Raw genomic sequence first — 13639 nt, forward strand, 5'->3', positions numbered from 1 at the left:
GCCCACTAACCCCTACTTTTCTTTTTATAATTTTATTACATAAATTTTAAAAAGCCATCAATTATTTCAAAATTTTATAAAATTCTTGTTATTTTTTCATAGTGTTAGAAACAAATAAGGTGTCAATGTTAAATATATGAAAAATCTAGAGAGAATAATTTCCCGCCAAATTTTCAATGGCTTATCTCTCTTAAACACGGACCCTCCATTTTTTTCTACTTTTTTAGTTTCATTATTTATATACTATCAATTCATAATAGTCTTTTAAAAAGCTTTTTATTTTTTAACAGAGTAGCAAACATCCTTAACGGTAATTTTTTGTGCATGAAAATAAAATGAACGCTTTCATTTACACGATAAAACAATCGACTGATTCTGATGAATCACGCTATATCTTTTCCAAAAATGACATTAACGATAGTTATTTGAGACCTCTGACGAATCATGATAAGGATATTTTAACGAATCACGGTAAAATAATAACCAATATGACGCTGACGGTAGTCAAAAGTGACCGTTTGACGCCTGACGGTAAATGGCATTACTACCCTCTTATCATACTTATGTAAGTAACTAATATTATAGTATTTTTTATATAGAAAAAAAGTTATAAAACACGTGATAAAGCTATCTTGTATGAATGAGGATTTTTGCATATCAAGTATTACACGTACAAAAGTAGATTACAAAAGATAGGAATCCCGCAGAGACACTAGAGTTGCTTTCCATTCTTTGAAACTTTAAAAATAAAAAGAGAAAGAATATGTAAAGGTATACGATGATTAGAACTTTTTGTTATTAAAAAAAAAAGCTACAGGTTGAAAACATAAACATTTCATATATATCACAGGTGCTAGCCTACAAGGAAAATCCATACCTCCATGTTGACAATCCGGAAGTGGTAGGATCGTCTGTCATCAAACTCCACGTGCTTGACAAGAAAGGCAAAGAAGAGAAAGACATAAAAGACAAAGATGACCCGATCGATGTCTATGTAAACACGAACAAATTAGATGAAGACGGGTACTTTGAAGACATGACAGAATCTCTGGCAGACTCCGGTTGGTATATAAGTTATGTTGATACCAACGAAACGGCGGGAGGATTTATGATGGAAATCAAGCTTACTTCATTGAAAATCTGTGACGTATATTGTAAATATGATAGCTATCCAGATGAAGATAATTACGATGTTCATGTGCAGACTAAAGGCAAAAGTCGAATTAAGTACAGAGATCCACTTGACCTCAGAGTGACCTTTCAACAGCAGATACTTAAGATAACTTTGGCATCGAAGAAAGATGGAAATATGCAGCCTTTAGTTGTCATTGCTAGTTGCGAAGGTATTTTATAAATGCGTTCTGCTTTTAAAGAATAATAACATATTAATATAGTGCCAGCTGTTTGTTAGACAGATTTGTACCTTTTCCAATTCTCATTTAAGTTGTCCATTTCTAAAAACTCAGAGATCCATTATTTTAAAAGTACAATTTATGAAGAATTTTTTTTTATAACAAAATCCCTTTTTAAATTGAACAAACTTTTTAAATTGAACAATTAAACTGGCAGAAGTTTATATTCTTTTAACATTTAGTCTATGCAATATGAATGAAAACGTGGCTATTTTACTTAATCCATATTCCAAATCTTCTCATAATGGGAATTTTGTTTTTCAAATTTACTGGTGCATGTTTTCATAATCAGTTATTTCAGAATATTTTGTCAGGTAAAGGGTCAGACATACTGCTATGACGTCATATTAGGAGTAAATGAAATCAGAGCAGCCATTACAATCTATAAACTACTATATGGACTTTGACTTTGAACTGTATACATGTATGTATAGTGAGCAATTTTCCAAAAAAGGATGCCCTATTGACGCAACACTTCTCAAAAGGGATATTACAGCAGTAGAGTTTCCCAATGAATTTGTGAAAGTTAAACATGTTTATATCTCGTATATTTTCTTACATAATAGATGACAGACAAGACACAGCAGACAGCGGAAGTGGGAGCGGACGACGTAAACGTGCAACTGGGTTATCATTAGGTGAGTGGACACATAGTTTTTGTTTAAACAGAATCGTTAACTGGACTGACCGGGGCGTATCCAGTCTTGAAAAAGACGTGGTTTGGGGTGTGGTGTGAAATCAATTTAACGTTTAAAAAAAAGGAATAAAAACAATGTCTCAATCGGTAAATGACTTGGTTAATAAGTATATGTATGTCGCTTCGCTTAAAAATAAGCATTATGTACACGCATACGGCACTTATGCAAGACACTATATTTGACTTTTTCGAAGTTGATATCTGGTGGTCACATATTGGTTTTAGATGAAGACAATTTATAAATGGGTGGGCTTTTAACGTCCTTTATGGCAGAAAATTGTCCAACGAGCAGGACATCATATTGACATTGCAAGAATGCGTTGTACTTTTTTTGTAGTGAAAAAACACATAATTTGAAAGACGTCATATATTCAGAAACTCGAAAGAGTAGGACTTTTTCAGATCTCTCAGTTTTCAATATGTTACACGGATATAATGTACTACGATTACACAGTGGCTAAGTTGATCAGAATTTAAGTTACACGTTTTAAACAGATAAAAAATAACTAAACAACTATCGATTTTATAAAAAAAATATGACTGCGTTTATTTTATGCAGTCCATTTCAACTAAATGTAGTATGGGTCTCAAAAATTTTCACACAAAGACAAGATGTGATTTATACAATTATTCAAAATTCTGTTGACATTTGCCTTAAATAACGAAAGTTCATTTTGTTTTTTAAGTTAAACATCAATTTAGAACTGGAGTTTTAAATGTTCGGACTCTAGAGGAAGGATCTGGAAATTGGACATCAAATGACTTGTTAAAGGTAAATTTGCAAGTGTGTGGATACACGAAGATGCCAACATTTATCGATACTTCAAAAGTTATATCCACTACCAATACAAAGCGACGTTCCAATAACCCTGTCTGGTTTCAACAAATGTGTCTAAAAAAACAACAACAAAACAATGCGTGCATACTTAATTAAGATGTAAAAAATCTGGTTTTTTTTTCAATTGCTAAAAGGTGTATACATGTAAGAATATGTCAATGCGCAGGACGAGTAGTCAAAATAAAAAAAAAATGTAATTACGATAGATTATCTCTGTACTCGAATTCATAATTTAAGACCATGTAAATTTTTAATATTTAGTATTTTGTTTTCAATAACTATAAAAATACTAACTTTGCTTTTTATGCCATCAGACGTTTATCAAATTTTGAGATTTTTATAACTCGTCATAGGTATCAGGATAACTAATTTGCCAGACTAGTGTTTTGTCTACAAAAGACTTAATTATGGTGAATCTCGAATTAGAAAAGTTAAAAACAAACGTGGTTAAAGGTTGTTTCAGAAACACGTGAATTATCGCACGAATATCAAGTCATTACTAAATTTTTATAACCAATGCCTCTTTCAGAGTTTTATTCATTTTAACTGTGTTTTAAATGCACTTATTTTACCTTTGTTTACAGGACATTGGAGCCGACAGTGGGCAAATTCACTTTAAAAGTCACTTCTTTGGAACATTTTCAGCTGACATGTTTTTCATTGGACCTACTCCTATAGACTTCTCCAAACTCTTTGCCAATTTCATAGCATCATTTGAAGACAGTCCGTATGCATTTGCAGCTATCGTCTGCATCATCATAATATTTGGTTTTCTGACAATTCCTTTGTATCGAGCAGACAAGAGTGATGAAATTATGGTAATGTGTTGCAGTCTTTGTTTTTATGATGTACTTCGGTGAAATTAAGAAAAAGATCTAGAGTTTTAAATTGATATATATTATAAGTCGGATGAAAGAAGCACTGATATAAACTAAACATATTGATGTTATAGAGCTTCTTTTCGAGACGTTTTAAAAATTTTCTTAACTTGGCTTTTATCCTTTATTTGCATTGGTATAGTTTGGGTCTCAAATTGAAAAAAGAAATCTAGAATCTGCTTAAATTTTTTGTTAATGACCTTTTATGAGCTACTGGTGTTTTGTATGAAAAGAAGGTTTTGGAGCAAAATATTTTACCCCGAATCGTAGGAAAAACCACAAAGAGTCCGAACATCCAACACCAATGCCTAAACCAGACATACGGGCATCATTAAGCTTTTTGATTTTATGTGTACTAGCATAAAATTAAAAAAAACCTACATTTTATTATTATTAAGCGTACAAGTTTGTGCACGTGTAGTTGTTACTTGAAAGTTGAATATTGGTCATCTAAAATAAATTGTATTAAAAACTTTATTTTACATTAAAGTAGTAATAAAGGTATGTCATGCGCTTGTTTGCAAACATATGTCGATAAAAATATATAAATTTGTGTATTCTTAAGTAAGTAAGTACGTAAGTAAGTAAGTAAGTAAGTAAACCTTATTAATTGTCTGCACATATACATGTATGTATAGTAACAAATACAGATGTGGCTAACTTGCATCAAACTATAACCTGTATACGAAACTTAATAAAACAACAAAATTTAAACTAAGACAAGTACTCGTAAGCATTAAAATGTTAGCACAAATTATTTTGAAATAAGATAAGTACACATAGCATTTATTTGGTATCAAGACATGAAGAGTTGTATCATTGGCAATAATACCACATCTTCCTTTTTATATTGATGGCTTTACGCTTGTTTAAGGTGGTACCCAACACTTTGACTAAAATAAATTTTTAATATTTACTTTGACCCTTTAACAAAAATATAAAAATTTGAAAAAATTTGAACCAACCGTTTTGTCAGAAAAATTACACTGGTTATATAGCAGTTTGACAAACATCAATTATGATCATTGAGAAGCTTAATATTCCTTTTACAACACAACGTAATTAAAACGTTAAGCTGACTTTACAGAGTTATCTCACTGTAGTGTTAGGTACCACCTTAACATGAAAGGATATATTTTGTTTCATTTGTTTTCTGAAACTGGTTCTAACTACCTCATATCAATTTTACATAAGGTTCCTTTGGTTATTTTGGGGCAAATGTGTCAAAAAAGCAAATATTTGATTTTAAATTTAGCCTTTCAAAAAATTATTTGAAAGGAAAATTGATTTTGACGATGGTGGAGAAAATGGGTCACACAATGTTTCCTTATTTTCATATAGAACACAGCACATTTTATTTTATTACTAACACGTTATAATATACGAATACTAGCTTCGCTCTTTTTAACGTGGATTTCTATATTTTATTTAGGGCTGGAATCCCATACAATATAAAACTATAATTTAAACTTATCAATACAAATTTATTTCTAGTGGAGTTTCCTACCTTTGATGGATAATTCAAACTCCGCAACAGTAGTCTACTTTATGTCTGTAGAGACCTCTATGACGTCTCCTAAAAATATGAAATCATCGGTGTACATTAATATCATTGGAAAAGATGGCTCGTCTGGTACCCGTAAATTAGACGACGGCACACGACAGGTAAGGTAGAATGTATTGGATACAAAACAATGTTCAGAAATGCATGTCCCCCCGTTCATTGTCTTTACGTACTCGATTTAGTAAAGGAGGGACGAAAGATACCAAAGGTACACTCAAACTCATAAATCTAAAACAAACTGACAACGCCATGGCTAAAAATGAAAAAGACAAACAAACAACAGCACACATGACACAACATAGAAAACTAAAGAATAAACAACACGAACCCCACTAAAAAACTAGGGGTGATCTCAGGTAAAGTAGTGCAGTGAGAGAATGAAAGGATTTCAGGTTTTTCCAATCAAAAGCTTGATAATAAACTGTGTTTTCTTTTTGTTGATCGTCTGTCGCCTTCGTATTATTAAAAAAAACCAAACTTTAAAGATGTAAAAAATGAAATTAAATCTCATAAGAGAGACAGCAAACTCACGGAAATATTGAAAAAAAATTACAAACAGACAAACACTAGTCTACAAAACACTCATTAAAAACCAAATCTGAGCATTTGAAACCCAACAAAAAACGCGGTATGATATCAGCTTATCCAATCATGTAACTTGCACATCACATTACATTACAAATACTTTACATCGGTAAAATTATTTTGGAAAAATGATGATAGTAGTATTTGATTATTAATCTAAAATGTAAATTGAACCAAAATGATATTTTAATATTACTGATTTTTTGCAAAAGGAATAAGTGAACTATTTTTATATTTCAATTAGAATTTTACGCGTGGAACATCATCGCATTTTGAAATGAGGCTACATAAAGATCTCGGAGAATTAAAGACCGTACAAGTGTGGCATGATAACGTGGATGAAAAGACAGCATGGTTCCTACAAAAAATCACTGTTATAAATTCAGAGTCATCTGAAAGGTATACTCAAGATTGGTATTAAGTTACGTATACACAATATTTCATTGAAATCTGTCGATTTCATTTTGATTGACAAAAACAATGACGAGGCTTTTCAAAAATCCCAATTTATTGCCCCACCGAAATGCAACTGCTATAACTGCACATGCCCAATCAGAAAGTTACAACAAGGAGTAGGATTACAAATGGTGACGATTGTCATTATGCTATAAATTGATATAATTGTATATACAAGGAAATTAAAATTAAGAACTGACTGCGTTTCGTTTAATGAAAGCGTTGACATATGTCTGCATATTTTTATTATGAAGAACTTTTACAGTCCCAATATGATTTTAAAAAGAAAAATTCAATTTGTAAGAACATGTTTCAGCAACTAGAGTAGAGTCCCGATGAAAATGGGACAAGTGATATACATTGTGTGATCCAATTTTAGCTGTTACAATTTATTATATTGTACCAGTTGTCTTTATTGTGTTAAGGTACAGCTTATATAAGTTCATTTTCTGGAATTGTATCACAAGCACAAAATATTGAACATATCCCGTAACTGTTGTAGAATCTTTTCCAAAAAATCCTGTGTATATGCCTCTAGTAGAATCTGTTCCAAAAAATCCTGTGTATATGCCTCTAGTAGAATCTGTTCCAAAACATCCTGTGTATATGCCTCTAGTAGAATCTGTTCCAAAAAATCCTGTGTATATGCCTCTAGTAGAATCTGTTCCAAAAAATCCTGTGTATATTGCTCTAGTAGAATCTGTTCCAAAAAATCCTGTGTATATGCCTCTAGTAGAATCTGTTCCAAAAAATCCTGTGTTTATGGCTCTAGTAGAATCTGTTCCAAAAAATCCTGTGTATATGCCTCTAGTACTTTGGTGATATTGGTTTGCATGGTTGCTTTCTACTTTACTTTTAACAAATCCTTCTGTTTATTGAGAGATCTATTGACCAATAAATGCGCTTTTTTTCTCATCTTTAAGTTAAATTTCCTTCATTTTTTTTTATGGGGGAGAATTGCAAACTAACAAAAATATAGAAAACGGAGACACAAAAATAGTGAATTAGAAACATTAAACGAGCAAAATCTTTAATGTCGATATTGTATCCACATTATTGACGATATTTATGTTTCTATTTATTGAATATTTGCAGATACATATTTTTGTGTGGTAAATGGCTATCTTTAGATAGCGAAGACGGCAAAACATGGCGGAGTGTAGAAGTTCTCGATGAAAACCATATTGAAACAGATACATTATTCCATAACTTAACGCAAAAGAAACTATTCGATGATCATTTGTGGGTGTCGCTTTTCAAAAGACCAAGATGTAGTCGATTTACACGAGTTCAGAGATTATGGTGTCTATTTGCTCTATTGTTCCTGGCTATGATATCGTCTGCAATGTGGTATGACACACCAGACGACAACAAGATGCAGACGATTAGTGTAGGACCGCTTAAGTTAAACTACAAACAATTTTACGTTGGATTGATGTCTGGTCTAATAGCATTGGTTCCAAGTATGTTCTTAGTGTTAATATTTAAAAACAGAAAATTCAAGGGAGAAAAAACTAACGGCTGTCATGTACCATGGTGGTTTATCTTTCTTGCTTATATTTTGGTATTTTTGTGTGTCGGAGCAAGTGGAACGTTTGTTTTCCTTTACTCCTTGCAATGGGGAGGAGCTAAGTCATTGGAATGGATGGTTTCATTTGTATTGGGAATTTTCCAGAGTGTTGTTATTCTAGAACCTGTGAAGGTGAGCTTTGGATTATTTATTAAGCATTTCTTATAACTGTATTGCAACAATAAATTTGAATTACATGTTAACCTTAATTTCTGCATAAATACCTTAAAATTTCAAAAAAGAGACACACAACAAACACTAAAAAGCTTATTGAGTTAGAACTATATGCGGATTACCATACACATTATTAATGTTTACAAACATTTGTTTAAGAACACTAAGGTTTGACTAGGTGTATAATTGGATGTTTTGGACTACTTCAATCCGACACTAACCCCATTTACGTTTAAGAGGCGTGTCTGTTTTGCAAAATACGCAGTAGTGATTGGGATTTTATAATCTGATTGATTGTGTAGAGATATTGACACATTCTCCTTTTCCAATATACTGGTAATCTTATTTTGCATTGGAAGTCGAATTCGCGCATTCATCATGGATGAAATATAAAGTAATGTGATTGCACTTGGTACAACACTAATAATAAGAAGATATTGTGTATACACACTGGAAGCAGTAAACCAAAATTATGACAAGGTTCCCACAGCGTCTATCATCTAGTATTTGAAGTCATGGAAGAAACACTCGATCAAAGGTATGATTCGTAATGTTTTGATGTAAACAAAAAATGACCGAAGGTTGCAGGGTTTAACAATTTTCACCGAATTGGACATTGAACTGAAACAGAATTTTTTATAAGCAGACTTTGATATATCCAAATTTACTGAATTTTTATTTTGTTTTATTCAGGCAATTTTATTAGCCATTTTAGTAGCATGTCTATTTAAAAAGATGGGAAGCAGAGAATTAGCTGACAAAAACATGGTAGTTCCAGCTGTTGAAAAGTCTAAATATGTTACAGATCTTGGTAAGTTACCAAATATTAAACAAGTTCAAAAGTTGACAAATTCATAACTAACTAAGTTGACCAATGTTCTCTAAATGATAAAGAAATAATACCATAGCTGATCGTGCCAGTAACAAGTGTCAATGACAGTTCAAATGTGTTTAGACATAAAACACAATCATAATAAGTATAGACTGTAGTTTTGTATTATCGAGGGTATCATCAGCTGGGGAGTCTGTACATTGGCACTGACGTAAATCATAATACTAATATTCCTTTCTTAATTCCTCCTTGATACATTTAGAACTTACAAGGAATCTTAAATTTTAACTCCGTCAGTCAAGGTGAATCTTATATTAAAATGTATTTGGTTATCTTCTTTTATTGATTGTCCCAATCCTGATGTTCTTGTTATTACAGAAAAGGGGGAGGAAACACTTATCCAGCAGGAATCGTGCATGTATCCAGATTTTCCTGGTTTAGAGAAAGAAGAGGCTGAATTAGTTGTTGCTCGTACACAAGCACAGCTAGACAAACGAATGTGGACAAAATTTCAGTCCTGGTTAGGAATTATGATTTATGTGGTACTAGTGGCGTTTATTTGTTCGCATAGTGATGTACCAACTGCATATCGTCAGAATGAACATTTATTGCAAACCATATCTACAGTTTATACAGTAAGTAGATCATACTGAAATATTTGATTTGTTCGAATTTCTATTGTGATTATTTTATATATGGATCACTGAAAGAAAATATAAAGGAAACTAAGACATTACATACTACCAGCATTACAATTAAGTTGCTGTAAGTAAAAAGAGTTCTGTACCTAGATGATATACAAATAGAATTTAAGGGTGAAGTAAGCTAATATCATGATTTCATTCGGTTATTTCAAAGAAAATTAGCATAAGTGATTAATATGTCCTGAGACAATGTTGTGTCAAACAACATGTCTGAAAAAAAAAAAATTTGTCTCATGATTTGTGTGGGAATAATGGTCATTTGCTATGTTTTATCGTTTTGTGAATGTAAGTTTTGTTGATTCAAACGACAACTTTCCCTAAAGTCTCACACAAGTAAACAACATTTCTAAGGAGTAACAGAAATAGACCTAAGTATAATGTTATGATTCTCTTACACTTTATATTTCATTTCAAGCCTAATTCAACCAATGAGATTTACGACTGGATTAAAACTACCTTCAACCGTGCTGTCTACCCCAAATGGTGGGAATCAGAAGATGACGACCTCCTACGTCCAGCATACGTTCAGAGATTTACGCTAAATGCGTACAATTTTCGTATTACATTGTCACGATTGCGCCAAGTCAGAGTTCAGGGTATGTACATATAGAAATCGTTATTTTTCTTTCAAAGATGCATTATTGAGGAAGGAGGACATTGCAGTGAATGCGTGTACATGCATGGTGAATCGTCACAGATTATCACAAAATGAAGGATGCATCACAATGGCATAACTACGTATACCATTTTGTATTCAAATTTCATTTATTCATATTGTGAAGTATGTAACTACTTCGATAAATCAATTTTCATATGCCTTCAACCGAAAATTTGAGTTTTAACACTAGTCATATCAAACAACATTTGCTTAACAAAGACAAAAATTAATTTACAGTAACAACCATTAACCCGATAATGTTATGAAAATATATCGTTTTTAAAATTTTCATTTTAATAAACATTAAGGTTTACTACACACACGCAAAACCAACCAGTTCCAGATTGGGCTTAATTGTTCGGCATTTGTAGGTTTCAGTGTTCCACAACTTAATGCACGTCGCTGGAAAGTTCAATGTAGATGAGAAGCGTGTATAGTGTACTGCTATCCTTGATGATTTATTTAAAATTATACCTTTATCAACTGAAAAATAGATAAGGATATACTATGATTTCATACCCTTCTGTACCTCCAAATGAAAACATCAGCCACATACACAACTTACTGCTACAAAGACATCAAGATGTGAAAACTGCAGCAAGTACTCTAAAAGCAGAAGCAAGGAACGGGCATTTACAAAAAATATTACATTAAGAGGCATTTGCGATAGTATATATATATCGATCGATATGATATAACAAGAATGGGAAGCAATGTGGTATTTGTTTTTATCTTGTTTTGACAGGTAACTGTTCTGGTCCAGATGTAACGAGGAACGCAGTGGATACGTGTATACCAACGTTCAGTAAAAAGACGACGGAAAACAGACATTTTTGTACTTGTGAGTTCATATTTGTAACAACAAAATCCTTTCATCACTAACATCTATATTTAAAAACTGCCTTTGTCTGTGTAAACCTATCGAAAACAGGGACAACATGTAAAAAGGGATTTGGACAAGATTACAAATATTTCCTTTTTTGATACTTTTAAAATTTTAGACTCATTCGTTGTAATAATGATCTTTTCAGCTAAAATGAAAAAGAAAACACTGGAATTAAGGACTCGCCTTTTCCTTATGACAATTTCGGAGCATCTGTTGTAACTAATGTCTTATTAAAAAATAAAATCACAAAAATACTGAATTCAAAACGGAAAGTCCCTAATTGCATATTGGACCAAAATGTTCAAGTTTGTAATATTTTGTCAAATTGAAATGAGCAACATCTTAACACACATATTTTGCACATCAATATGCTAGTAGTTGTATGATCTGTTACCGATTCTATGCTATGTTGTTGCATTTGGACTGAGTAATGGACAGTGATGCAAAGAAACAGCAGGAAACGCTTGATGATAGTAAATCGGGCTCCTTCGATTCTTGTAGTTAATTGCAGGTTCACCACGGAAGACTAATTACTAATCATACCGATATCGTACATACAAATTATGTTTGTTGAATATAGCTGGTACATCTGTACGTGTTATACTTTATATACAAAAACCATAAGTTGTAGGAGATATCGTCATCACGTGTTTAAAAACGTTTTTTGAATTATAGATACAATAATATTAGTTACAAACATAATCATACTAAGAGGGTAGTAATGACCTTACCGTCAGGTGTCAAACGGTCATTTTCGACTACAGTGTAAAGTGCAAAACCAATAATAACCTTATTTTCGGAGGAGTAATCGAGCTTTTCTGGATTTACTTCTGACTGTTCTTAATTTGCCATCATGAACGTTATCGAAAAAACAACTTGACTCAATTTTCACAAGACAAAGATATTTTATGCTTAGGTATTCATTATGATATAATCATAACAATGAATGTTTCAAACTGAAATTCATGAACAAGCGACCACATTCATCGGTAGCGTGCAACTCATTATTTCTTTTTTCCGCAAATGCATTCTTCATATACTATAACATGATTGAAATTGTATATTTGCACCAGACGGGCGTGTCGTATATAAATGAGTCATCAGTGAAGCCCGAATTAAAATAAGTAAGTAAGGCAAAAACCTATGATAAAGGGTAAAAACACTATATTTTTTTTTTATCATTCATTAGATAACCATTTTCTAACTTTGTTATTTTAGCTTGGGAAGACTTCAACGAAACAGATTGTTTTGATGAAAACGAGGAATTTCAATACAGTTTTCTTCATAACTTCGGCGAAAGTAAATCTGCGGGAGATTCAACTTACAATGGGCAACATGGAAAATATGGACCAGACGGGTATTATATTGATCTTGGACCGAAACAGAGCCTAGTTACACAATATTTAGACTTGTTACAAGAAAACAGTTGGATTGATTATCGGACTAGGGCACTGTTCCTTGATGTAGTAACGTATAATGCTAATACACGTCTATTCAGTCATATCAAAATTGTTTTTGAACTCCCAACAACTGGAAGTATAACTTTGACAACGGAAGTATGGTCTGCTAATCTATATCCTTACGTATATGCAATAGACTACTTGGTACTTTTACTACAATTTATTTTTATAATTGTTATGTTGGTACGGTTTGTTTTATTTCTTGTGAATTTCTATCGTTTGAGAGCACGTGCGTTAATACGTATATCAACGTATTTACGTTTGATGGAATTGACATTTGGTATTGCGGCTATCGTCTGCTGTATACTTAGAATAGATGCTACAATATCAGCTATAGCACTTTTAAAGAAAAGCATAGGTAAGAAGAATTATGTAAATTTCATTTAATCTTTTATCCAATACTGTGTAGCATATATGGAATTCAAATTTAATTTTTATCAAAAATGTAAGAATAAATGTATTTAGTTTCCTAATCGTGATAACATTGATAATATTGTCAGTTGTTGTATGTCTCTTCAATGACACACGAGGTCTAAATTTGTGAGAGAAAAAAACAAAACTTATACAAACGTTGAAGATCTAATGAAAACCAAAAAGGACAAAATGTCAATCCAAATCCGGACAAGATTCAGAGCTATGGATGAGGGAGTTCTTGATTGAAAATAAACTTCAACATTTTGTTACAGTATCAGTACCGAAGTACTGGTTACTGGATTGTTAATACCATCATTCACATAGAATCCACCAGCAGAAGTATCGAAAAAAAGTGTAGCAAAGATTAAGAACTCCAAAGCAAATTGAAATAAGGGGAAGTCTATTTATTAAAACTGACTAAGTCAAACGCCATCCATTAATAGAACAAGCGAAAAACACCTGATCTATTCCTGACTAGGTACAGGCATTTTCCTGCAGTACATGATTGGTT

The 13639-nt window shown here is 32.2% G+C and overlaps 1 protein-coding gene across 1 annotated transcript in view; it reads left to right on the plus strand.

Moving 5' to 3' along the window:
• The window catches only part of LOC139528074 (uncharacterized), a 62638-nt gene that overhangs the window by 32876 nt on the left and 16123 nt on the right, over positions 1-13639 (plus strand). The window contains exons 9-20 of the mRNA XM_071323883.1: positions 851-1343; positions 1979-2050; positions 2796-2881; positions 3532-3765; positions 5320-5490; positions 6219-6373; positions 7526-8132; positions 8868-8985; positions 9385-9641; positions 10126-10306; positions 11114-11209; positions 12473-13072. Of these exons, the coding sequence (XP_071179984.1) occupies positions 851-1343; positions 1979-2050; positions 2796-2881; positions 3532-3765; positions 5320-5490; positions 6219-6373; positions 7526-8132; positions 8868-8985; positions 9385-9641; positions 10126-10306; positions 11114-11209; positions 12473-13072 (3070 nt within the window). The remainder of the gene's footprint in view (positions 1-850; positions 1344-1978; positions 2051-2795; positions 2882-3531; positions 3766-5319; positions 5491-6218; positions 6374-7525; positions 8133-8867; positions 8986-9384; positions 9642-10125; positions 10307-11113; positions 11210-12472; positions 13073-13639) is intronic.

Source organism: Mytilus edulis, chromosome 6, assembly GCF_963676685.1.
Source record: "Mytilus edulis chromosome 6, xbMytEdul2.2, whole genome shotgun sequence".
Taxonomy (NCBI): Eukaryota; Metazoa; Mollusca; class Bivalvia; order Mytilida; family Mytilidae; genus Mytilus; species Mytilus edulis.